This window comes from Rhyacophila brunnea, unplaced genomic scaffold, assembly GCF_057557595.1.
Source record: "Rhyacophila brunnea isolate RB1 unplaced genomic scaffold, BYU_Rbru_1.0 scaffold_18, whole genome shotgun sequence".
NCBI lineage: Eukaryota > Metazoa > Arthropoda > Insecta > Trichoptera > Rhyacophilidae > Rhyacophila > Rhyacophila brunnea.
In genome coordinates this window covers 7,335,609-7,359,807 of record NW_028232837.1, presented here as the reverse complement: position 1 = coordinate 7,359,807, position 24,199 = coordinate 7,335,609, and the positions used below count along the sequence as shown (strand labels likewise).

At 34.9% G+C, this 24,199-nt stretch overlaps 1 protein-coding gene across 1 annotated transcript in view; it reads left to right on the top strand.

Moving 5' to 3' along the window:
- Window positions 1-24,199, top strand: part of LOC147073160 (NADP-dependent malic enzyme-like) — a 97,163-nt gene that overhangs the window by 62,523 nt on the left and 10,441 nt on the right. Inside the window, exons 3-6 of the mRNA XM_085945309.1 lie at window positions 17,957-18,115; window positions 19,993-20,174; window positions 21,526-21,686; window positions 23,087-23,235. Coding sequence (XP_085801435.1) covers window positions 17,957-18,115; window positions 19,993-20,174; window positions 21,526-21,686; window positions 23,087-23,235 — 651 coding nt within the window. The remainder of the gene's footprint in view (window positions 1-17,956; window positions 18,116-19,992; window positions 20,175-21,525; window positions 21,687-23,086; window positions 23,236-24,199) is intronic.

Here is a 24,199-nt window from a genome sequence, read left to right as displayed (position 1 = left end):
CGATTTTACTAGATCCGAATTGGCGTGGCATATAGCTGGAATATACGTGCTGTCGCGCTTTGTCATTCCTCTCGCGCAGTGGCCAATATAACTTAGCGCAGTACCCCCCACGCAAGGGCTCAGACCATAGACTATAGAGACACACTCAGACACACGACACTGCAGTTAGCGTGAGTTTTTTTACTTGATTCGAAATGCATCCGATTAGAATCTTCAATTGTATTTTTTTTATTCAAATTGAGATTCTGGTAGGATGCATTTGGAATAAAGTAAGTTACCTGCAAGTCACTGCAGTTCCGTGTGTATAATCTCTAATATATAATAACAATATTTCGCTACCTGAAAACAACAGTGTGATAAGTCAAAAATACTAGTTTAGCGATAATTGAACTTTAATGTTTGTTTCATACAAATCAAATCGTTAACTCTATTATGTTATTTTTTATGCGGTTTAGCGGTTTATAATAGAAGATAATGTTATTATATTTTGTATAAAATTTTTAATAGTGGGTTATTTAAGTTAGTTACATGCAATGACATATTTTTTAATAAATGCAACATTGATATTTTCCTTTTAGATGGGGTATTACAATTTTTTAACCCATAGCTTACGGGCCGCACAACATTGTGTTTTTGCTAATTACTTTTCAAATGCAAATTAACACGTTAATTACAAAATTAATTAAAAGGGCCCGTAAGCATTGTGGTATATCAGTGATTCATTAAATTATGTAGGTATAGCTTTCAACAATCGATTGGCAAACATAACTCATAATCAACTTTATTTACAACGTTTTTATAAGCTCGTATTCTTGTTTGTCCGGTGATTGTTTGTCCAGTACAAATCTTGCAATCGATTTTTAACTAACTTCCTTCCCGAGTAGCTAGTTATTTGAAACTTTTAGAATATATCAGAACACGATGCCAATGCATTCTTTTAATACTTTTAGCCATATTTAAGGAGAATTGAATTCATTTTTAGTTAATTCTGTTTTGTATGGTAAGTTATTTCAGAAAGAGTAACAGACTATTAATTATTGGTTGCTAAGTGGGTGGTCTTAGCAACTAAATTATTAATATATACGTGCGTTACTATGGAAATCAAAATGACATTTCAGTATTCTATATTTGTTCGTTTGTTTGTTTTTTATTTACTTCATATCAAGTACAAGTTTGAGCATATTGAGCATAATAATTCAACAGAAAATTTAAAAACGCTGTATATAAAAAGTTCTTTTTATCTTGTAATTTATTCACTTTATCTCACTGTTACTCTCAGGTAGCTATTTGTCAATACGATGTAACATTTTACAAGCGTTGATCGCATTTTAAATTAAAGGTATATATTTTTTAATTTGTAGTGCTTTGGTAAAGAAGTGAATTAAGAAAAAAACAAGTTATTAAAGGACGGTGTCGTGAATTTATTCATAGTTAAACTACGCGATTGACTGATGTATGGATGTTGCATAGGTACGTCAAAGATATGTAGATACAATGTTATATACATAAAAAACGGGGACAGAATGTCCGATTTAGCTAACTGACTTCTTATGGCGGATAAACGATAGCTCAATAATGAATTCATTGACAAGCCGATAACAATACAATCAAACAGTGATACAATTAAAATGGTGTGATACCTACGACTTCGTGAAAAGTGTCAACTAAATAATGGAGCCTGGACATGACTGGTGGGAGCTGTCGCCGAGAAAAGTACTCTTCAGTGTTCCTGAGTGTCTGGCATCCGTTGACGGTGTGGTCTGTATACATTATAAACAATAAAATATTAACATATCTATCTTCCTACTACATGGATGGCAAACCTATGACACGCGAGATGATTTTGCATGGCACACGAATCATTTTGAAGAGAAAATAAATTACTGTTTTGCATGTTTTTTTATAAAAAAGTTTTACAAGTAAATATTATATAAGTACTAACATACTTATACCTATATAATATTAAAAAATAATGACGACATAGCCATACGTAGTTTCTTCGGTTTTTCATATTATATATGTTTACCAATCGATGCGCAAAAGTTCATGCATAAATAACAAATCGCATCGTATAATAAATAGCAGGCAAATCCTTTTCAAGAATTATCATTATGTTTAATGTAAATATACAATTGCATAGGTCGGTTCTTAGCGATGATGCCCACAGACGCGTCGGGCGCGCGAAGTCGGCGAATGCAGTGTTTATTCATAACCATAATCACACGTCTCTTCCCGCGCATTACCCTTCACCTATGTTATAAGCGGCCCAAGCGGCACAAAATAAATATTATTACAGCGCCTCTCATAACAAAGCAATAAAAATATTATATTATTTAATTAAAATTTACGACGACATTCTTCAACCAGCGATAAACTGAACACGCAATAAAATAAAACAATGACTTCTCTGTAATTAAATAATTGCTTTCCGCCCGTCGATCGACAATGCCTCGCGCAGCGTGTTTATGCTCGCTGTGATCAATGAATGGACTCATTGTATTTTCTTTCATTCGTATCGCCGAGAAGCGGTGATTCGCGAAAAAACGATGATTCATGCGGCGCGCGCGTATAATGCGTCGCCATATCCAGTGGGCGCTGGCGTATTTGATTATGTTGTATTTTCAATGATTTATGCGCCACTTGTAGAAATTTTGCGCGAGTGCGGCGCCTGACGCGTTCTGTGGGCACCATCGCTTAGGCATAAAGCACACCAAAGCGGCGCTCGGTGCGCTCTCTACGAAGTAGGCCCCCTCCCACCCGCGCATTACGCTTCACCTATGTAATAAGGGGCTCAAGAAGCACAAAATAATTATTATTATCAGCGTCTCTCATAACAAAGCAATAAAAATATTATTAAATTTCTCGGGGCTTGTAATTAATATTTACGATGACATCGTTCTACCAGCGAAATATCGGACACGCAATAACTAAACAATGACTTCACTGTTATTAAATAATGCCTTCTCGCCCGTCTATCGACGACGCTTACAGGAGCGTGATTTTGCTTGCCGTGTTCAATGAATGGACTACGTTGTATTTTCGTTAATTCGTATCTCTGAGAAGCCAAAAAACGATGAATCATGGGGCGGGCGGGCACAATGCGTCGTCAAATCCAGTGTGCGCTGGCGTATTTGATTACGTTGTATTTTCGATGATTTACGCGCCACTTGTGAAATTTTGCGCGAGAGCCCCACTCGCTGCGTTAAGTGGGTTTTGCGCCTTGGGATCGGGCAATTAAAAATAAAAATATTCAATCAATAAACCTTATGAAATTAATTATCGGAATTCGTTCAATTATAATAACTGCTTGTTATTATTTTGCCTCAAACTCAAAAGTGATGGAGAATATAATATGAAAGAAGAGTGGTTTCCACAAACTCTTTGAAAATTTTTTAATGGGATTCTTAAAAACTATTTTTTAGAAACCTTTTTTTATCGCCATGAAAAACTGCTTGGCACGTCAGACAGTCGAAAAATATTATTTGGGAAATTTCTGCACGTGTACGTAAAAAGGTTCGCCATCCCTGCCCTACTAGATGTATAATAACTAGGCTTTACGAATATTCCCAGCGGCGATTATCTTTGACGTCTAATAATTTTAACGAGGGTGCTCGAAATAGAATTAATATTTAGATTAGAATTATTATTTACTTATAAAATTATTTAGACATGAATTTTATGTCAGTCTATATTCTATCTATAGTTTATACGACCCAAAGAGGTTGGATGGTCTTTAATATGCGGCCATATTATATTTCCGATACAACATTTCACGTGAAGTTTCCGGACACGGTCTATTATACGTCTTGAATTTGTAATTTGTAATCTTACTAAGTAGGTATATTTAAATAAATAAATTCGAATAATAAATTATTAATTAATCGGCGTTAAGTGTAACGTTGGAATAGATCTGCCGATTAAAAAATAATAAATATCGATCATTTTCCATAAACGAATTTTATATTATGTATGTATGTTTTTTTATAGGTAAATATACGTGTGTTCCTTATCTATAATAGATAACTTTGTTTATTAACAGATAACGGATTTATTTTGGAATCAGCTGTACCCATTGCTGTTTCCATCCGAAAAACGCACCATCTATTAATTATTGTAATCATATAATTTGTTCATTGTATTGATAAATAAATAAATAAATGCATATCAGGTTGCGTGACCGTGTTTCTATAATATTTTCCCTATACATGTATCGCTGTCGATATTTACAATGTATCGTACGCCCTACTATAGACCGGTCGAGTATACCTTCATAATATAAGGGACGCGGTTTATTTTTCGATTCGTCTACCCGAGACGATTGTATACACGACAATTCATGATGCCATCGGCGTAATGGATGTTGCTCCCGCTCGTGACTTTTCGTATATACTATCGTCTCGGGTAGATGAAACATAGTATGTACACGCAACACTACTCTCCATCTGAACTACCAGGACGCAGTCCGAGTTGCTTCCGATATTCCTGAAAATTCCCGATATTCCTGGTGAAACGACGGGATTTCAGGAAGGTTATTTTAAATAGTTAACACAGTAAGACGTTTTCGCTATTTTTATTGCTCCTAAATAAGACGGATATCACTCGGAGCAATTCTACAAATAATTACGAGATAAAAAGAAATTTTTATATACCACTTTTTTAAAGTTTCTGTTGAATCATATAAACTTGACAATTCTATGTATTAATACATAATTTTTTTTATACTTGAAATACTGAATAATAGAATACTGAAATGTTAAAATTACATTTCATATTGATTTCCACAATAACGCACGTATATATTAATAATTTAGTTCCTAGGACGCCCTTAGCAACCAATAATAGTGAGTAGTGAATATTACTTTTAACGATTTTATTCCGAAACATACAAAACAGAATTAACTGAAAATGAATTCAGTACTTCATGAGTGAAACGGCAAATAATTTTCAACTATAGGTGCGACGAAATTTCGGACTGGCTGGCAATCGGAGAGCGAAAGTCGAGCTGTGAACACGTCAATTTGTTTTGTGATGGCGACGGGGGAATTAATTCTTAAATCGTGTAAAGGTGACCAAAAAACGTTACCCATTTACTGGAAAAAGAAAACATATCAATGAATATATTATTATTATTAGTAATAGAACAATAAACATAACATTAAATGGACGCATGTTGACTTTTTATGACAAATTATGTTTTGTTCTGCACGCGTCATTCGCACAATCTGAGCGTCGCGTAGTCACGATCGTTTTAGACCGTTCACCAGCTGAAGTATAGCCTTAAAGATGGCCAAAAGTATTAAAAGAATGCATTGTCGTCGTGTTCTGATATATTCTAAAAGTTTCAAATGTCTAGCTAGTCGGGAAGTTAGTTAAAAATCTTCAATCGTCCAATACAAATCTTGGACAAACGAGAAAAAAATTGTACTGGACACACAAGAAAAATCTGTATCGGACAAACAAGAATACGAGCTAATAAAAAGGCGGTTATCTACAATAATTATAATTGCTAGATAAAAAATTCTATTGGAGGTTCTAATGAGATGCATTTGGGATCAAGTAAGACGTGTTAAATGTGTTACTCAACGACGTTTGACACATCTCGGTCACTGCAGACATGGTCGACCGTGCTAAAACATATCACGCCTGACAGATAACTTCCATGGATAATTAACTGCCTGAATGCGACATATCACATTTATAATTTTTTTTATTGATTTTGCTTTAAGTGATAGGTATTTTATAGGTTTTTTTGATTTTGAATTAAGTGATAGGTATGTAAGAGTAGCCCTGCAGGATTAGTTTTACACAAATAATAATATATAGGTATCGCGTATTTTCTTACAAAATTTGGTTTAATCGTGGATGTCTTATGTATTGGTAGATTAGTTGTGGCACCTTTTGTATTTGTTTTGATAAATGTCTGGTTTATAAAGATTATTCGGCTGAAAATGTTACTTTGTGGCGGACGAAACCGGTCCAGATTTATTAATTATTAAAAGTGGAATAAGTGCTAAAAAAATTGCGCTTTATTAAATTAAATTAATGATACAGTATTATTAAATTAATGTCAATAAAATAACACCTTTTACGATCCATGATTTATTAAATAACAGTTAAATCTAAACTAAGCCGACGAATTTGATATTATCGGGTTGACAAGGTAAAAAGTTACCCATGTTCATTCACTACACGTAATATTTAGAAATATGTATCTATAGATTTTTTATCTTACTTTATGGTTTAATATGCGTTCTTAATAATATGTACTTACTTAATTGCGCGGATAACATTTATTTGACATTGGATGTGCACTGGCTGTGTAAAGCTAATGGATATCGCCGTTTTTATTTTTCAAAGTCATGCATATTGTTTACTATTTAAATCTGCGCCAGTTCACCTTTCGATAAAATGATACAAATCGGTTTTTCTTGACACGTTAACCTGTGCATGAGGTAAATTCTAGATGTATGGCAAAGATAATTTTGTAGTAATTTGTATTAAGTTCTAATCTGCGAATGGATCGGTGAGTCAGCAAAATCGCATATTATATTGATTCAGTGAGACAACTAGATTTTTTAGCAGGTCTTAACTTTAGTTTTGTTTTTGAAGTTATACTTATTTTGGGGCGTTTGGTAGAGAGTTAAATTGAGAGCTGCGCGCGCACACCGTTACGAAGGTGCGCGACAGTATGAAGTTAGCTGCGAATCAGTCAGCCTTATACAAAGAAATGCAAATTTGATAGTCGAATTGTTCCGTTGCCATTTGCAATTCCTTACGTAAACAAACGATTGAACGTCAGAGTGATAGTTGTTACTTTAAAAATAAAAACAACGAGAAATAATTATATATTTTAGTAATATAAGTTAAAGTGTATAGAAATAAACCAACGGCGCTCCAATAAGCGGCCCTTTCTCTTGAGTTTGTAATTTAACAAGATAATTAAGAGCTAGTCGAAGAATCTAGGTTATAACAAGTTTTGTTTTTGTTTTGTTGCGCCAAAGAAGTATAACTTCTAACACGCGTGCATAAGTACACACACCGAATTTTTTAATCAAGTGAAGCGAGACATTACAAGCCAAATTCATTGAAGAATATATTAAGCTAAATGAAATTAGCAGGTTTTCAGGCGAACCGTCTGCCGCGATCGCCCCCGATCGTGAAAAGTCACAGTTCTCTGGAGTCGTCACCAAATTGGAACAGTTCATATTTTTGAGAACGATCGTGTCGAAGAATACCGAGACCGAACGAAAATATCCAAATTAATATTGAGCTTCCAAGTGTGGCCGCACGTGGCGCACCCGACGTCTTACGTTTACATAGTGCGTATTTACGAAATGAAGGGTGCCCGACTTTAATAAATAATATCCTAGTAAATACAATGACACCCACGAAGGCCGCGCAGCTTAAGCGTTGGCCTATTGCGTCGTGGGTCCCTGGTTCGAATCCTGGGTCTGGCAAGTACACATATTGTTTTTTAAATTTGTGTCGTATGGACCTAATAGGTTGAGCAAGTGGCTGACATCCATTTCTCTTAAAAAAAAATCTGTCTATACAAACCTCCACTCCGTGGAAGCCCATACGATCCTATTAGGGTCGGAAATGGTCGAAATACAATCAGCAACTCGTAACTTGTCTAAATGTCAACTCCAATTATTGGTACCTATATAAAATAACAACATATTAATGATTTTTAGTATTTCCTCTATGTTGACCAATAGATATTTGGTTGTTAACTTTTTATTGTTAACACTGGCAACTGAGCGTATATTATGAACCAATCAAAGCAAGCATCAACACGATCGAGCTGGTAGCTGACTCGTTTCTATGTAATTGCTATTTACAGTTGACGATCGTTGAATCTGGTTGGGTCTGCGAGAGTCTGCTGGAGTAATTAGGCCTTTCGTCAAAAGTAATCAACACTAATACAACCTTTTAACGATAATTTCCTGTTAAACACAGATAACTCTTCGGGAGATTATTTCGGATTTTTGTGATGGGCCCCAGATTTTTTGTAGGGGTGCAAAGATAGGTATATATTATATATTTTTTGAAGAAACTCAAGAGCAAGAATTCTAACCAGACCAACGTTTTATCCTAGGGGCGGCAGGTTATATGAAAGTATGGTGAAGCCGGCTAGTATGGCGAAAAAGTATGGTGGGGCGGGCTGGCAATCAATTTGTGGCAAAATTTGAACGTTAACATTATATTATGTGGGTACGTTATAATGACCAAAGTAAATGCTATGTGATGCCCTGATTTTTTTTTATCGCGTCGCTATTTTTCGTAAGTTATCGGCTATTGTTGGCCCGCTTCATTCAGCTGTATGAGAAAGCAGATTCCTTGCCCCTCTTTTAATTTAATACTTCTATGGTTTTATCACACCTACATAATAAATAATTATCATGCACAATATACCTACATTAACGTTAGCAACGTACATAGTATAAGGATAATATTTGGGTAATACCATATTTTCTAGAGTGCCAAAAAAAATAAGTTGTTGATTTTTCCTCGTTTAAGGGGGGACGTGCGCGTCAAAATGGAAATGTACGGTTTTTAAAAAAAAAAAATTCGGTTAGGTACATATTCAAACACGCGCGTTAACATTATCTTACTCCCAACTTCATTTATCGTTTGTCAATTTATGTGCTACGGCCGTATGTTATAGCTTAACCACTGGGGAATGCCAATAGAAATGGCGTATTTCAAAAAAATACTACCTTATTCTTAGGTCAATAATTATTATAAAGCAAAAATTATTCGTAGAATATTTATCACATTTGAATGGTCAAAGACATAGTTTATAATCAGTATCTTTAGAATTATCTTTAAATGTGTAAATCTTGCCCATTTTTTGAATAATAAAATGCCTAATTCTTGTCAAATTTGGGATCACAGAGATTATCAATATAATTTTTTATTGTAAATATTTAATATATTTGTAAATATTTAATAAATTTTACTAATGGTTTTATAAACGCTTTTAAAAATTAACAAATATAAAAAATCTTAACACCACTTCACATGGACGTACTGAAATATGACTATATTCTAAAACATTAGAGCGAGAGGTTTAAAAGAATACTATTTTATGTAATAAAAATACTTTATGCAGTCATCAAATGTTTAAAATAAATATAAAGGATAATAAGGCTTCAAAATTATGTAAATAGATTATCTAAAATGTTTAAGGAATGTCCAGGATCATGCTTTGAAAATAGCATAAAAGCTCCATTTTGACGTACGCTGAGCATGTGGGCCGTTAAATACAACGCGCGAAACGCAAGAGACAATTTTTCCGATTTACGTAAGTATATAATAATAGATAGTATTTCCATGATTCAGTTTTTTGCCAATAACGAATAGGTACCAATTCAGCGACTGGGCCAAAGGCGCGTTTTATTTTTTCAGTGAATTTATTGTGTGTTTATTCAAGAAATATCAGGGCTCGAAATGGAACGGAACGCACCGGAGCGCCGTTCCGGCTCGTGAAATTTGTAAAATTATCGCTCCGTCTCGTGGAAAAAATATGTTGACCGTCTGAGCTAGATAGGCCATAGAATAGAAAATCTGACACCTATTTTTATAAAATACACATACGATTTGATGACTATGTAAACATCTTCAGAGAATTTGTCGAGCGCTCCGGTTCGTAAACTTTTCCATTTCGAGCGCTGAGAAATATACAGTTTGGTTAAGCAAATATCGAATAACCAATGCTCACAAAAAAAACTTTGATTATAGATATACAGTCACACTTAGTGACGTGCCATGGGGGTTGGCAGGTCATGCGTTGCAATGGGGCGGCGAATGAAGGAACGCATGAGATAAAGCGGCGCTTTATTAGAAAGTATCGACATATTAGTTTGAAAAATAATCAAAATTTTTGTTATTTATGGTATCTGAGTTAAGTAATTATTTTTACTGATATTTCGGCTTACAAATCCATCCTCAAGACGATTTAGACATCAAACGCTCATAATCATAAAGCCATGACAGAAAGTGAGTAGGTATATATGTACATAAATTACATACTGCTTCGTTCTATGCAGATAACCGTGGCGTTCTGAAACAACATAGGTAAATAACTCAAACATAGAAGAATAATTATTTTTAACAAAAATAGTCTTTATTTTGTTATTTATAGATTACCTAAGTAATTTATTCTTTCGTCACTAGCGACACAATTTAACACAATGGTCATATAATGTAATAGTGAATACTCATTCAAATTATTTAAATTTAGAATTCTCTATGACGTTTCGTACCTATTTGAAAATTATTGTATTATATTTTTTCTACCAAATCATTTTCCCGCGAATTCGTGTTCGTATTTATTGTACCTATCAGTCATGGTGTTACCACATCACGTTTCTTCGTGGTCATAAATAACTATAATTTATTTTACTTACCTACCTATAAAATAGATTCTGTACATAGGTAGATACTATCTTTTACGATTAGAATTATTTAAATTCAATTTAAAATTACACGGCGTTCCGTCAAAAAAATAATTTGACGATTTCCATTCAGAAAAATAAATCATTAATAACAACTATGGCCCAAGGGAAGCTGGCCGGTGAATATTTGTGTCACTTTTGATAACGATATTATGAGAAAATGCTGTAATAAAAGATATCTAATGTGCCAGACATGCAGTCGCCCACAATTTAAATTGGTACCAATACCTATCTAATGTGAAGTCATGATATTACGATCGCGGCGCCCCGGGCGTTCCAAGAACCACTGACCTCGATATACATTTTATACAATATTACCTGTGCGTATATTTTACCTATACGTTTTATAATGACAAGCATTTACGTCTTTGGTGTGACCTAGTCTTTACAATTTACATCACGAGTTGACATTGGGAAGGTCCTTTTTTCTTTTATAATATTTTTTACCCATTCATGAATTTGATAGATAGCTTTTGTTTCCTGGAGTTGAATTGAAGTTTTAAAAGCTAATAGTGTAACGTTTCTCTTAGAGGAATTTATTTCGATATTTTAATTGATATTATTTAATGAAAATAATTTGTAATTATGTATTGAAAATAGATTATCAATTTAATGACTTTGCCTCTCCCTACGGCTACGGCATACATATTGGCACTAATGTATCTTTAACAGATACGTGTGTAACAATACACCCTTCAATTAAAATGTAATATAATTATGTCCTCTGGCAAGATATTGCTGTTAAATCGTATATAATTATATAGTCATGATATGAATAGGTTATATTTTAGGTTATATATAACTCGCCTATCTTCTCTGTACTTCACAGTTCTACACCGTTGTTATCCACGTTGAGGACGGCGAGAAAATTTGACCAATTAAGGGGGTACATGCTCAGCGTAGGTCAACATGGAGCTTTTGTTCTATTTTCAAAGCATGATCCTGGACATTCCTTAAACGTTGTAGATAATCTATTTATACAATTTTGAAGCCTTATTATCCTTTATATTTATTTTAAACATTTGATGACTACATAAAGTATTTTTATTACATAAAATAGTATTCTTTTAAACCTCTCGCTATAATGTTTTAGAATATTATAGTCATATGTCAGTACATAAATGTGCAGTGGTGTTAAGATTTTTTACGTTTATTAATTTTTAAACGCATTTATAAAACCATCAGTATAATTTATGTCGACATTATTATTGTGAAATATTTACGATAAAAAATTATATTGATTATCTCTGTGACCCCAAATTTGACAAGAATTAGGCATTTTATTATTCAAAAAATGGGCAAGATTAACACATTTGAAGATAATTCTAAAGATACTCAGTATAAGCTATGTCTTTGGCCATTCAAGTGTGATAAACATCCTACGAATAATGATTGCTTTATAATAATTATTGACCTAAAAATCAGCAGTCAGCCTGGGAATGTCTCAGGAGCAGATGCCCAATTACGCTCTCAAGTGAGCTTTGGTTGAGTTTACTGAAAGACGTAATTTAATAAAAAATGTGCCATGGGAGAGAAAGGCACGGAGAAATAAATGAATTTAATGATACATACCTAAGATACAAACAAATTAGAACAATACGGACAAACAAAACTATGTGAAGAAATATGCACGTCCACAATAAGACGCCGCATTTTTTTTAAATGCAATATAATTATTGGATTTTGTGGCGAGCAGGTCTGATGGCCCGATGAGCCCAACAGCTGATTGGACCGACTCTCTAAGCATCTCTTCCCTCTCGGGGCACATTTTCGGACATCCAAAGAGAATGTGGTTTGCATCCTGTAGTTCTCCGCCACATGGAGATATTGGCCAGGTAACAAGTCCAAGTGGTAGCGAATCCACCATGGCCTGTCAAAAACTGACTGCTGTAAGTAGTGGTCAGGAGTCAATTTGGTTATCTCCAATCGCCATTTTATATTCGGAAAGAACAACAGCCGCCGATGGTAACCACACGCATTTCTCATACTGTGTATTCATATCAAAGAACGTCCGCACAAGGCTGCCACTTGCTGCGGCGTTCAAAATGACCACAACAACATTAGCGTTGTTTTTTGATTCCGCTTCCTTCAGACCTGCGTCTAAAACCTTTGGCGGGATGCTCAACTTCGAATTGTTGCGACATGTCGTAATTGCAAGTAGTTATCGTGTGCGTATGGCCTTAGTCGTTCGTGATATCCACGGCAGCACGCTTTTGGTATTTTTGTTTTCTGACATACTACTGCTCACTACCGTTTTCTAATGCGAAATCTGTATTAATATTAAACTTCAAGGCGCACCCCTATTCTACTAAGCAGGGTGTGTAGTGGAAAAATTCTAAAGAGAAATAATTTGTAATTGTGGTGGCACGGTGTAAGCAATGTTCCCTGTAATGTGTGCGCGTATGCGAGCGCACACCTACCAAAATGTGTCCGCACACATGTTTTCATCCCCCTCATAGTCCGCACACAAATATATTGTAAACAAAAAGTTTCTTTTGCCTGATTTTAGTTTTTCTCGAATGCACGAAACCATTACATGCACAATTCTTCGACTCATTTCTCGGAAGGCGATGGTCAAGTGCGACTAACGCGAGCACGCAAGTGAAATTTTACGTCGAGTGGGATCACTATATCCGTCCCGTTCTATCGCGTGCCAAAGTATACGAAAAGAAGATACGTATTTTAGTGTTTATCAATGACCACCTATGTGCCGGACTCCAATGTAATATAGTACCAAGCAATTTGGTAAGAATATTATACAATTTTCATAGAATAACTGAAATTGATAAATACCTTAAAAATATAAGTTTTAGTTTGTTACGCCACTGCTCAGATGCGTTGATGATCCGCACACACAATAAAAAATTAGAGGGAACGTTGGGTGTAAGTAAATGAAGTAGAGCAATTTGTACCCTGTTCTGTTTATCCTCTTCGCGCCCAGCTTGACCGATCGACTGCCCGCCCACAAATGCTGAAGAAATCCAAACGCCGAACAAAAACTATGAATAAGGACTATTTCTATGAGCTCTACCTACGTTATTAATTGTTCGTTTTTTGTCTATCTGAATATTTGAACAATCAAAGATTTATCAGATTATTTTTATGGCGCTAATTTCATTTTAATGTCAGTTGCGTATTGCCATTTTTTTTAACTTAGTGAAAAGATAATCTCAATCAAAATTTACATATGAGCGAACAGATTAATCATAAACCACTTTCACATGTGTACCTAACTACTGACTATCTACCAGTTACCTAGTATGTACATACATACATACATATATGAGATCTTGATAAATTAATGTTACCTCCATGACTATTATTAATCTACATTAAAGAGGTTTGAAATATAAATCTACATACATACTATATTATTGTCCACACCCGCGATGGCCGAGTGGTAACGTGTCTGCTTGTTCAGTGATAGGTCTCGGATTTTAATCATGGATCTGGCAAATTCACATGTCGTTTTTAAATGTGTGTTTGGGCCCACATCACGGAACTAATATGTAGAGCAAGTGGCTAAAATACATTTCTCGTAAAAGAAATCTGTTATGAAACCTCTTTGAGAGGCGGTCAAGATCCACATCGGGTTGTAATGCTAATGAAATGAATGCTAAAATATATCTGTAGGTATTTATGCTAGCTCATTGAGATATGGCGGCTAAAAGCTTTTGTTTATAAACGTTTTAAAAAAACGTTACGGTCGACAGAAAATTCGAATAAATTCTATATGCAACGTGATAAATTTGTAGATTTTTTCAGAAAATCGCGATATGCTGGATGCGTATTTTCCAATCTATTAATTTGTAAAATTATATAACGTTATACAACGATTTAATGAGTAATGCTTATAACGAGCAAATTCAGTCGGTCCCATCTCCTCGTAATAACCAAGTTCGACTGTAATCCTAAAATCATTAATACTTAAGTGTTTTTTTTTTGATCCACCGCGTTTATTCTTTGAATTTTTCTTTTTTTGAATTCTAAATGTTTCTATAATATTATTAGCACATAATTTTCATAGTTTTAGAATTTGGGGTCTTTTCCTAATCCTGCGAGAACTCAGAGTACTGATAAATCCGACCCTGCCTAACATTAACTGTTAGACATTGCAAAACACCGTTTTTTTTCTAAACCCGTGACATTTTCTGCGGAAACCTTGACGGTTGGACACTGACAGTATAGAATAAATTGTCAGATCATTAAAAGAAACTGTTCATTTTTTGCTTTCATTATTGTCATTATTATGTTCGTGAAAAATTGCCATTTTTATAAACGATTAGCATTAAACTGTCGGTGATTGTGACCTTCTATTTTGTCACACTTGCGCTCAGATAGTTGCAATGTCGTTTTAATGCATTTTTTTATTTGACTAATAACAACACTAAAACAACTTCTCTATCAAGTCTTCTGCTTTACAGCGCTGTATGAGCCGACACCAGTGACGTCTCTTGGGGTAGGCAGGTCATGCGTTACATAGGGGCGGCCAGTGGCGCATCCAGGAAAGGGCCAAGAGACCCTGGTACACCAAACATAAAAAATATCAGAATGATTTTAAACATTGAAAATGAAAGCCAATAAACTATACCTTGGGCTTAGACAAATAAAAACACGGCAAAAATGATTTGTAATTCTCCATCACCCTTAGAAAAAAAATTCTGATTTTAATTTCTAATGCAAAAAATTTTATACACTGATGTCGGGTTTTTTTAGAAACCCAATCCCTAATGGAACTGTCAAACGAGAAATTACGCTGTGTTGTGTTGAGTAGGTTTGCGTATAAGTTAAATGCAATAATACTTTTTTTTGTCCATTTTCAATTAATATTGTGGAACCTCACTATTAAAAAACCAAAAATCGAAAAACGAAAACCAAAATGCGGCGAAAAGAACGACTACACCCACAACAGTCAGTGGTGGTGTAAATCAAAAGAACATTTTTGTCGATGGAATTCGGCATAAATCTTATATTGTAGCTCTACTTGGCTCCCCCCAATATTAAATCCTTAGTGCTTTAATCCTTTAATTAGTGGTATATAAAATATCTATTTATAATAATTATAATATTTTTTTTAAAATTAGCGGACAAATTATTCGGTAGGACAACACCGACATCTAACGTCAAAATCTTGAAGTAAGATAATAAACAATGAACATTTTTATTATAACATAACCTCCAATTAAATTATTATCCTCGCTTTTGAGGTTATGAATGTATCTTTTTTTCATTATGCAAGCGCATTACACAGGTAATATGTTCCGGATTGATCACATTATCCATTTGTCACGATAATAATCGACAGATACGCTCGGTACCATTGATGATTAAGAGTTTTTTTTCGAATTGCCGGCCGGATGTGGGTCACGGTTTCCGGTGGATGCCCGCGGAATTCAAGGCTCCTCAGGTGAAAATGGCTGACGGCTGTTCAACAGCTGTCATCGATAAGATAAGATTGAGATCGGGCAATCAACTTTGTATACTGTTGCGTTGATTAATGGTACTGCCGGTAATAATAAATATTTAGAGGCTAAACATCTTAACGAAGGCATACGAATCGTACATAATGTATACGATCCAATAATGCAGTTGCACAAATGCGTCGAATAATTTGGGGCGCCAAAAATAATTCAATTTTTCAATTTTTATGGACCATTTACATTATAATAGTTATTTATTACCCTCTCTCACTACCACATGTAATATTGACAAAAAAGTATTGCCAGGCAGATATCGTGTTTATGAGAAGATAAAGGAAGAATTAAGAAGAAGAATGAAGATTTCTTATAACCAGCGATGTTGAAGAAACCCTTCTCCTGGTAGATGGAGCTTTCTGTAGTTTCCCTATAAAAAACGCTGAAGCAAGTTTCAGTTTGCCGTTTTTATATGAGAATTGGTAGGTCCTTTTTTTGCTTCACTTTAGGCTCAATTACAGAACAGATTAATAAATAGAATTCCGATAGGCTATACCCCAATACACTACATTTTGATGCAGGGTTTTGAATGTGCGAGTGTCATATAAAAATGAACCACACATTATAGATGTGCAATAGTGTGTGTTGCGACCTGCAAATATACCAATATTGAATGAGCGTCAGTGCATAAACCGAGAGCAGTTGTCAGAACGAAGGCGAACCGTATTCTTGACTCATGTTTAAGTTTATACCATATTCTTCCACACTCAAGATCGGTTGCCTGTTACTCCACACCTGTTAGTTATTTCAGTTCCCATTATTTCTGAGTTCCCTAGGCTTAATCTATATAGAAGAAGGTTTTCTTTGACTTCTCCAATTATCAGTGGCGAAGGGTGACTTTTGGAAAGAGGTAAGCTGTGGAGATCAGAGAAAAAGAGCACACTTGTCAGGTAAATTACGGGAAATAAGAAGATAATACTTACGATATTACTACTGATGAATAGGTGCACACTAATGACAACGACACACTGGTCATAGGTTTCACCGCTGAATTTGTCAAATTATTTAAATCACTTATGGCAGTAGAATTCCACGCATACTTTCTTTACCAAACAATACGCATCGCCAACAAAAAAGTTTGTTTAATGTATAACTGCCAGTTAAAAACAAATATTTATCATTTATAAATTGTTGTGAAAATGTCTAATATAAGTTTTTTTGCTGTATTCAAATCTAAATGAACCCTTGGAAGGTCAAGCTTTGATAATTTTTAAATGCAATCGTTCGCACATTTTCTACCGGGACACTACACAATTTAATAAATACTTATATATTTAAAGCACTGGCGAATGATTTCGGTGCAATATGAGATAATTTATCCACATTCACAGTAACACAATGAATTTTGTATTATAAAATAAACCTTTACCACCGCTTTGACATGTCAAAATGACATAAACTGTGAATAGCATGTTATGTTTGTCTATGACTGAAGTAACCTAAATAATAATCGCGAATTAATACAATATTTATTTTTAATAACAATTTATAAATTATATGTGATCGAACACAATAGTTATTATTTTTTTTAATCATCCTTATTATTTATTATTTGCTTTTAAAGATAAGCAAAGACAATAAACAATTCAACATTTCGAATAAGCTTGTCTGTTAACGCTTCTGAGTCTCGAACAAAAACCCAGACATGCATGAAGTTGGCAACTGAATTTCGGTAGAAAATTCGGCTTGGATTATCGTTGAAATAATTCTAAAAATAGCACTCACGTTGGACGTTCCGTCATTTATTTTTGATTCGAAACATGACTAAATTAAAAGCTCTACTTATAAATAACGACGATAGATGGCAATCAATATTTTTATTATAACCTACAATGTCCTACAATATAGATATTTATTTATATAAATTAAATACTTGAAAATAGAAGGTAAGCTTTAAATAATCGCTTAGTATGGAGCCTTCGCCACTGCCAATTATAACTTATTCAGATATAATTAAGAGTGATATAATATCTTTGATAAGAAGATAATAAATGTTTTAATTGTTTTGTTTCCTTTTTCCAGGGCATGGCGTTCACAATTGAGGAGAGGCAGGCGATGGGAATACACGGCCTCCTTCCTCCCAGGGTGAAGACACAAGAGGAACAGGTGGAACTCTGCCGCCTGTCCATCAACAGATACGAAGATGACCTCAATAAATACATTTACCTCATGAGCCTTCTGGTAAGCATTTATTATTATCACCATGGAATTAAATCCGTTTCATTATCATTATATGGAATAACACACCAACTCAAAATAGTGTATTTTATGTTTTTTGAGCTATTGAGCACCAAATCTAGATGTAATATTTTAGAAGTCAAAAATAACGTGGAAAAACACATTTAGAGTGCTATTTCCTAAATTAATGTCATGCGAAAGTTGATTGTCTGCTTAAATGATAGATATAAATTATAATTTAAATAATATTTGCATACAATAAACGGCTTTTGCTATACATTTTTTTGAATGGTTTATTGCTCTCCTGAAAAGTTGATAATTTAGAGTTAGTGTGTTATTCCACGAGATAGTCGATATTATTATTCTTTGAATCCGGGGCGACAAAGATACAAAAAAAATAAAATAACATGAAACACAATGCGACTTCTTAATTTGCAAATCAGCCAACTGCACTTTTGACCAAAAATGAGATTTTGATGGCATTTTGTTATAAAGCATGTTTTCTATGCTCACATAAAATTTAAAACTCCTAAACCTGTAAATAAATGCGTTATCGTTCTCCATACAAAACAGCCAACTGCAGGTCCCAAATTTTCAATATCGTAAACGGAACAACTCCGCTCTTTGTATAAATTTTCTTTATATATAAAAGGGAAGCTAAAATATTAGAAGAGTGTTAATTTTTCATAGTGCAGCTTATTTGTAAAAAAGTGTATTTTTGGAATTGTGAAATTCCTGAAAAATTTGCCCAAATGGAGTTAGCCGGTTTGCAGATTAAGGAGTCAAATGGTGTTTCTTATAAAATTTCAATTAGTAGATTTTTAAAAACTTATAGGTAGTTACAATGTACAGTGGCGAAGAGTGGAGGTAGGCTGTATAAATCCAACGTACATATTATGTAGTATACATTAAACTTTATCGGTCAAATTTATTTCTTTTCATTGAATTATAATTTAATTTATTGCAGATGGTAATGGTTAGTTTTTAAAAATCAATTAAACCCTGCCTAAAGTAAACCATAATAGATGACACGTAAAATGTATTCTTTTCTTCAAAATATCTAAAATTATGGCATTAAATCAAACATAATAATTTTAGATATTTTATAGACGGAAGAATATTTTTTCTCTTTTGTTTGGTTTAGGCAGGGCTTATCAGATTTTAAAAATCATCAACAATTATTATTGTATTCTTTGTTAAATGAAAACAAAAAAGTGTGACTGACAAAGCTTGCTTTATTTTTTTCACGTCACCACAGCCTACCTCTACTATTATGGTTAAGCCTAGGCAGGGTTTAATTGAATTTTGAAAACTAACTGATACAATCTACAATTTGTATTCTTAGTTAAATGAAAACAAATAAGTATGACTGACAAAGTTTTGTGTTTACTGTGCACTATTTATGTCGAATATCCACAGACTACCTCCACCCTTCACCACGGTAGGATACATTTATACAATTTTTATAATATCTCAGAAACAATTATTTTTTAAAAATTGTACTAAACAGGTTTTTAATCTCAATCCATTGCATTCCTCACAAATTAATTGATTAAAATTAACCACATACATGTTATGTGGCTATTAAAATAAATGCACTAAAAGGGGGCGGGGTTGACCAAAACAGTTTGGAAACTTGTGTGTATGCACTACAATGGTGATGCTATCTTGGGACAGTTGGTTGTAAATTGGTTAACTAAAATGCGACGCCGCGTCATGTACGTCATGCACCTCGGAGAGCAAAAGATAACTGACAACCGACAGTGATTTTCAAAGATGCCACATGTTTTCCATATTATGTTCCATCTAAACATAAACAAAGTAAAAGGAGATTGATTTTGGCAATCATTAATTCTTGATTCACTTTTCTACTATTTCAGGACCGAAACGAACGCCTGTTTTTCCGCTTCGTCGGAGAAAATGTTTCTGAAATGATGCCCATCGTATACACTCCAACAGTCGGTCTTGCCTGCCAGAAGTACGGATTGGTCTACCGCAGGCCACGAGGACTCTTCATCACCATTCACGACAAAGGACACGTCTACGACATTCTTAAAAATTGGTAAGTGCTAAGTAAGTCTGTAGTGCTATAGCCTGGGTGGATCTGGACCACCTCAAACAGACTCCTCCATTCCGCTAGTTGACGACTCCTAGCGCTCACAAGTCTTTATGTATTCCATTACTTAGCTATCAATGTTGTGGTTTTACTGCAGTCAATTTCCCTTCTATCCACTAAACCTTGAAACTGGCCGATCTCCTACGAAAGGATGCGCATTACCAATTACGTAGTTGTGTGTTTTGTATCTCTGTTAGCCATGCCCCCCCCCCCCCCCCAGACGCCAGGCGTAGCGGATCGATCACTTAAGCGAGATAAACACACACTACAAATTCGCGCTAATAGTAATAAAGTTGCCTGCGGTGCTATTTCACGAGTGGAATTTTATTTTTCCTGGCTAATAAAAATGACTGTTTATCCAATACGGCGAAAGGCCGCATGTTACTTAGTTATCACAAAAGGGGGTCGCGATCATTGCTTCATAATAAATGATACCGTGCCGACAATCTAACTTGATTTATTTAAAAATGTCAAAAATCTCGGAAAACTCTTTATTTTACACAGTACCCTGCAGTTCGGCAGAACACCATTTTGGGGATAACTATTTTAGAACATTTCACAGCTCTTAATCTTAGCGATAGGTAGGGGGGCCCGCCAAACATCTTGGCCTGGGGGCCCGCTTCAGGATATGGGGGCCATGTTGTTAGCGGTACTCAGAAATTACTTTGGGATAGATTCTGTGGCTACAGGTTTGCCATGTTATATTATGGCATTATATTATTCCTCGTATTAATAATATGTAATCAAATTAACCAAGCCTATAACTAAAGATCTACCATCGTAAGTTGGCAGCCGGTCGAATTTGAAACTAAAATTGTCTATCGAGGATAAATTTGTTACAAATGCCATTTAATTTTACAACATGTTTCTCGAATTATGGATTGCATAATATTTGTACAGAAATCTACTACCAATAAAAAATTATAAATTACCATTTTTTTGTTAGTTATGGTAATATTCTCAATGTCATACTAGCGCCCTCGCTGAAATGCCAATTTATGATGGTAGATCTTTAGCAGTGGCGAAGGGTGGAGGTAGGCTGTTAAGATTCGACATAAATAGTGCACGCTAAACTTTGTCAGACATACTTATTTGTTTTCATTGAACTAAGAATAAAATTTGCAGATGGTGCTGGTTAGTTTTTAAAATTCTATTATACCCTGCCTAAACCAAACTACGACGATGTAAGAATTGCGCCGTTAGTCGATTTTCTTCAACATTTTTGTGTATTTTTAATTTAATATAAGTACATTATTATGTTTTTACACAAATTATACCATTTATGTATATTTTACAGGCCTGAGATGGATGTGAGAGCTATTGTTGTTACTGACGGAGAACGCATCTTAGGATTGGGAGATCTCGGCGCGCAGGGCATGGGAATCCCCGTTGGAAAGTTATCTCTGTACACCGCCCTCGGAGGAATCAAGCCACATCAATGCCTGCCGATCACATTAGGTAAAGCATTAAATTATCTCTTTAACCACTTGTTATCTAAAAGGCTTAGAGCGCTTATGGCGCTAGCTCTTGGTATGACTTTAATAAGAGAAATGACAAGATAAGAAAACGGACCATTCAGTCCTCTCATCACATTGAAAGTGAAGAAACAACGTAGGACCTGTAGAACCAGATTTCGGCGTATCGTAAGGCCTCTGAATAAGCACCATCCACATCGGTACATCGGCGGACATTTCCGACTTTACTTACCTAAGAAGTTATAATAGAGTTTTACTGAGTTATTTGTTTTTTATTTATTTATTTAAGAAAACAAAACATTGTGCACATAACAAAACAAGATTCAGGACATTCATAGCATGAGATTTACATTAATACAATAATATTACTCGCACAAGAGAAATGAATAATAATAATAATAAAAATAATTAAACATTAACAATTTTATACAATAAAATAAGGGTTCAGAAACAAAATGAAAAGTACATCATTGAAAATGTCTATGTCTTCTTCTTCTTCGATGGCGCTACAGCTCAAATCGAGCCCTCCACCCAGTACGGTCCTCCGCACGTCTTTTCCAGTTCCTGATTTTTAGCAGTTGGCATCTTTTGTAACGTCATCACCCCATCGTGTGCGTGGCTTTCCCACTGGCCTTTTTCCCCCTGGGTTTCCTTCGAGGATCTTCTTCGGTATTCGTGACTATGGAGCCTCTGCAGTTTTATGAAGGTGGAGAGTTTTGAAGCTTGGTATAATATTCATATTTAGCGTCCATGACTCACACCCGTATGCAACGACTGTGAGTATGACGGCTTTATAGAGCCGGGTCTTAGTTTTTCTGTGGACATTTCTGGATTTGAATATGGGCAGCAATGAGAAGTACGATTTATTTGCAGCGGTTATTCGGGCTTTTATTTCTTCCAGTTCCTCGTTCTCTTTTGTAATATTGGAACCCAGGTATGTGAACCGGTTGACAACCTCAAATTGATGATTTCCAAAACTGGAACCTTGGCCCAGCCTACTCTGATTTTGTCGGCTTTGTACCATGACTTTAGTGTCTATGTCTTAGGGAGCGGATTTACTAGTCTTGCACCGCTCTCTAATGGTGCCTGATAGGCTTGATTCGAGGACACAGCTTTGACCCAGAATAGGTCATGTCTGCGACCACGTAGGTAATTGACATGCGCATATAAATTTTAATTCTTTAAGATGCCAGGATTAGAAACCATCCCTCGTGATAGCAGGCAAAAATGTTTCAAGAGCAGAAGTGACCTACGAGATTCAAGAGAGTGAGAAGTGAGTATGCCTTGTAGGAAGGCAGCCGGAAAGTAATCGTTTGACGAATAATTATTAAAAGGAAAATAGTGATGTTTGACGTAACAATAATATTTTCATGTTTATTTCAGATGTTGGAACTAATACACAATCTCTTTTGGACGATCCACTCTACATCGGTGTAAGACACAGGCGTGTTACCGGTCAGGTGTATGACGACTTCATCGATGAATTCATGCAGGCTGTTGTGAAGCGCTACGGGCAGAATTGTCTTATTCAGGTTATTAAACATGATATTCTGTGTATTTAAATATAATCCTGTATTTATTTATAATTAGTACTTGATCCGAATCAGGATGATTATATAGTTACATAGTATACATGGTTTCCCGCTTTCACATTTCTCTCACGCAGTAACGCTGTGGTATCTAATATCAACATTTGTCAATACGATGTAACATTTTACAAGCGTTGGCAGCATTTTAAATTTCACTGTTTATATTGTTCTTGTAGTAATCTTGAGCTGTGTTCTGTTGATTATTATATTGAGAAAAAGACGTTATCAAAGGACAGTGATGTGAATTATTTATAAATAGTTTAACTACGTAGATTGATTTATGGATTGTACATCAAAAGATACGTAAATGACTGGTGAGGGTAGGCTGTTAAGATCCGACATAAATGGTGCACACTAAACTTTGTCAGTCATACCTATTAGTTTTCATTTATCTAAGAATACAATTTGCAGATGGTGCTGAATAGTTTTTAAAATTCAATTAAGCCCTGCCAAAACTAAACCATACTAGATAAAAAATATTTTCAATCTATAAAATATCTAAAATTATGTATATTTTAAACTTTAAAGGTATAATTTTAGATATTTTATAGATAGGCGAATATTTTTTCACTATTATGGATTGGACTTTCTTCTTCTTTCACCCTGTCACGACCCAGCGTTGGAGCATAGGGCAAACACAAGTTCGCACCACTTTCCTCGATCCATCACCAACTCTTCCGCCTCCCGCCATTCCAGACCTGCAGCACGTAGATCGCTTTTGTGGCACCGCTGCAGGGTGAGGGAGGGCCGGCTACGACAACGGAACCCTTGAGGCTGTGTCTCACTGGCGGATATATATTATAATGAAGAAAGAGAGTGATTCATATTATTAATTGTTTGATTTCTAGATACACACTTCTGTACCTCACGTCTCATTTCATATTGTTCCAAGTGCATTATTTTCTGA